Source organism: Emiliania huxleyi, assembly GCF_000372725.1.
Source record: "Emiliania huxleyi CCMP1516 unplaced genomic scaffold EMIHUscaffold_7581, whole genome shotgun sequence".
NCBI classification, from domain to species: domain Eukaryota; phylum Haptophyta; order Isochrysidales; family Noelaerhabdaceae; genus Emiliania; species Emiliania huxleyi.
This window is the reverse complement of record NW_005196324.1, coordinates 1-1,332: the sequence shown is the minus strand read 5'-3', so window position 1 is coordinate 1,332 and position 1,332 is coordinate 1. Positions and strand designations below refer to the sequence as shown.

The 1,332-nt window shown below is 63.7% G+C and overlaps 1 protein-coding gene across 1 annotated transcript; it reads left to right on the top strand.

The window, feature by feature from the left end:
* Positions 1-892: 892 nt before the first annotated feature.
* EMIHUDRAFT_258393 (hypothetical protein) lies at positions 893-1,293 on the top strand (the record flags this gene model as incomplete). Its single annotated transcript, XM_005760418.1, has 1 exon — positions 893-1,293. A coding segment is annotated over one exon (401 nt), but the record flags the coding sequence as incomplete, so codon positions are not given.
* Positions 1,294-1,332: the final 39 nt, after the last annotated feature.

Genomic DNA, 1,332 nt, shown 5'->3' with positions numbered 1-1,332 from the left:
AGGGGTTGTTTGTCTGTGGACTGTGCATGCATGCCTGTGAGTGTGTGTGTGTGTTGTGTGTGTGTGTGTGTGTGCCTGTGTGTGTGTGTGTGTGTGTGTGTGTGTGTGTGTGTGTGTGTGTGTGTGTGAGTGTGTGTGTGTGTGTGTGTGCGTGTGTGTGTGTGGGGGGGGGGGGGGACTCTCGTCGGGCGGGAGATCGCTCAGCGTTTCTAAGTCTTAAGCGCCAGATGGCGCGGTGGCAGCTCTGTTCGGCTCCACTCGCTCCGCTCGGCTCCGTCCGCTCGCTCGGCTCCGCTCGGCTCCGCTCGGCTCCGCTCGGCTCCGCTCGGCTCCGCTCGGCTCCGCTCGGCTCCGCTCGGCTCCGCTCGGCTCCGCTCGGCTCCACTACACTCTCGCCTCCACTCGCTCCACTCAGCTCAGCGCCCAGAGGGTGTGCATGACCTAGCTGAGCGCCACAAGCCCAGCTCGTCAGACCTGGCGCTTAAGATTTAAAAACGCTAAGCGATCTCTGGGTATCAAGGAACACAATGACATAATTCACACGCCTTCGTTCGCACCACGACCTTGATTGACCTTTTGCAAAAAGGTACAAGGTGCCTTACACAGGCAGCTAGGTAAAAAAAAGAAAGAAAGAAAACAGACAACCCAAGGGAGGGATGGGAGAACGGCACGCCGCCACCACACAGCTAGGTGGAGCGCCACGGAAAAAGATTTCTAGATGCCCGGTGTAATTTCCTCGCAACGACCTCGAAAGGGAGCTGGAATCTAAATGACCGTGGCCTCCGCCCTACTCGTCTCTTTGTCGCCGCACGCGTTCGCGCCTGCGCCGGCGCCGCTGCTGTGGGGCGCGCCGCCGCCCGCCCTGAGGCCCGCCCGCGCCGATGGCGCCGCCATGGTCCTCGCTCCGTCGGCGCGCGGCCTTGGCGATTGGAATCCCTTCGCGCCACGCGCCGAGCGGATCCGGGAGGGCGGCTGCGAGGTGGACTTTCGGATGGAGATCGTCCATCTGACCAAGCGGCGCGTCAGCGGCGGCGTCGCCATCGCCGCGCCCGCCGCAGACGTGTGGCGTGCGGTGACGTCGTACGAGCGGTTTCCGGACTTCATTCCGTCAATCATTTCGCACGATGTGCGGAGGGGGGAGGCGGGGCGCGCGGTGATCGACCAGGTGTCGCAGCTCTCGCGGCGGCTCAACATGCGCTCGCAGATGACCCTCGAGGCGGTCGAGTCGCCCGACGCCCGCAGCGTGACGCTGCGGCGCGTCTCTGGGCACGGCTTTCTCGAGTTTGAGGGGCAGTACTCGCTTACGCCGCGGCCGGACGGGAGCACGTACCT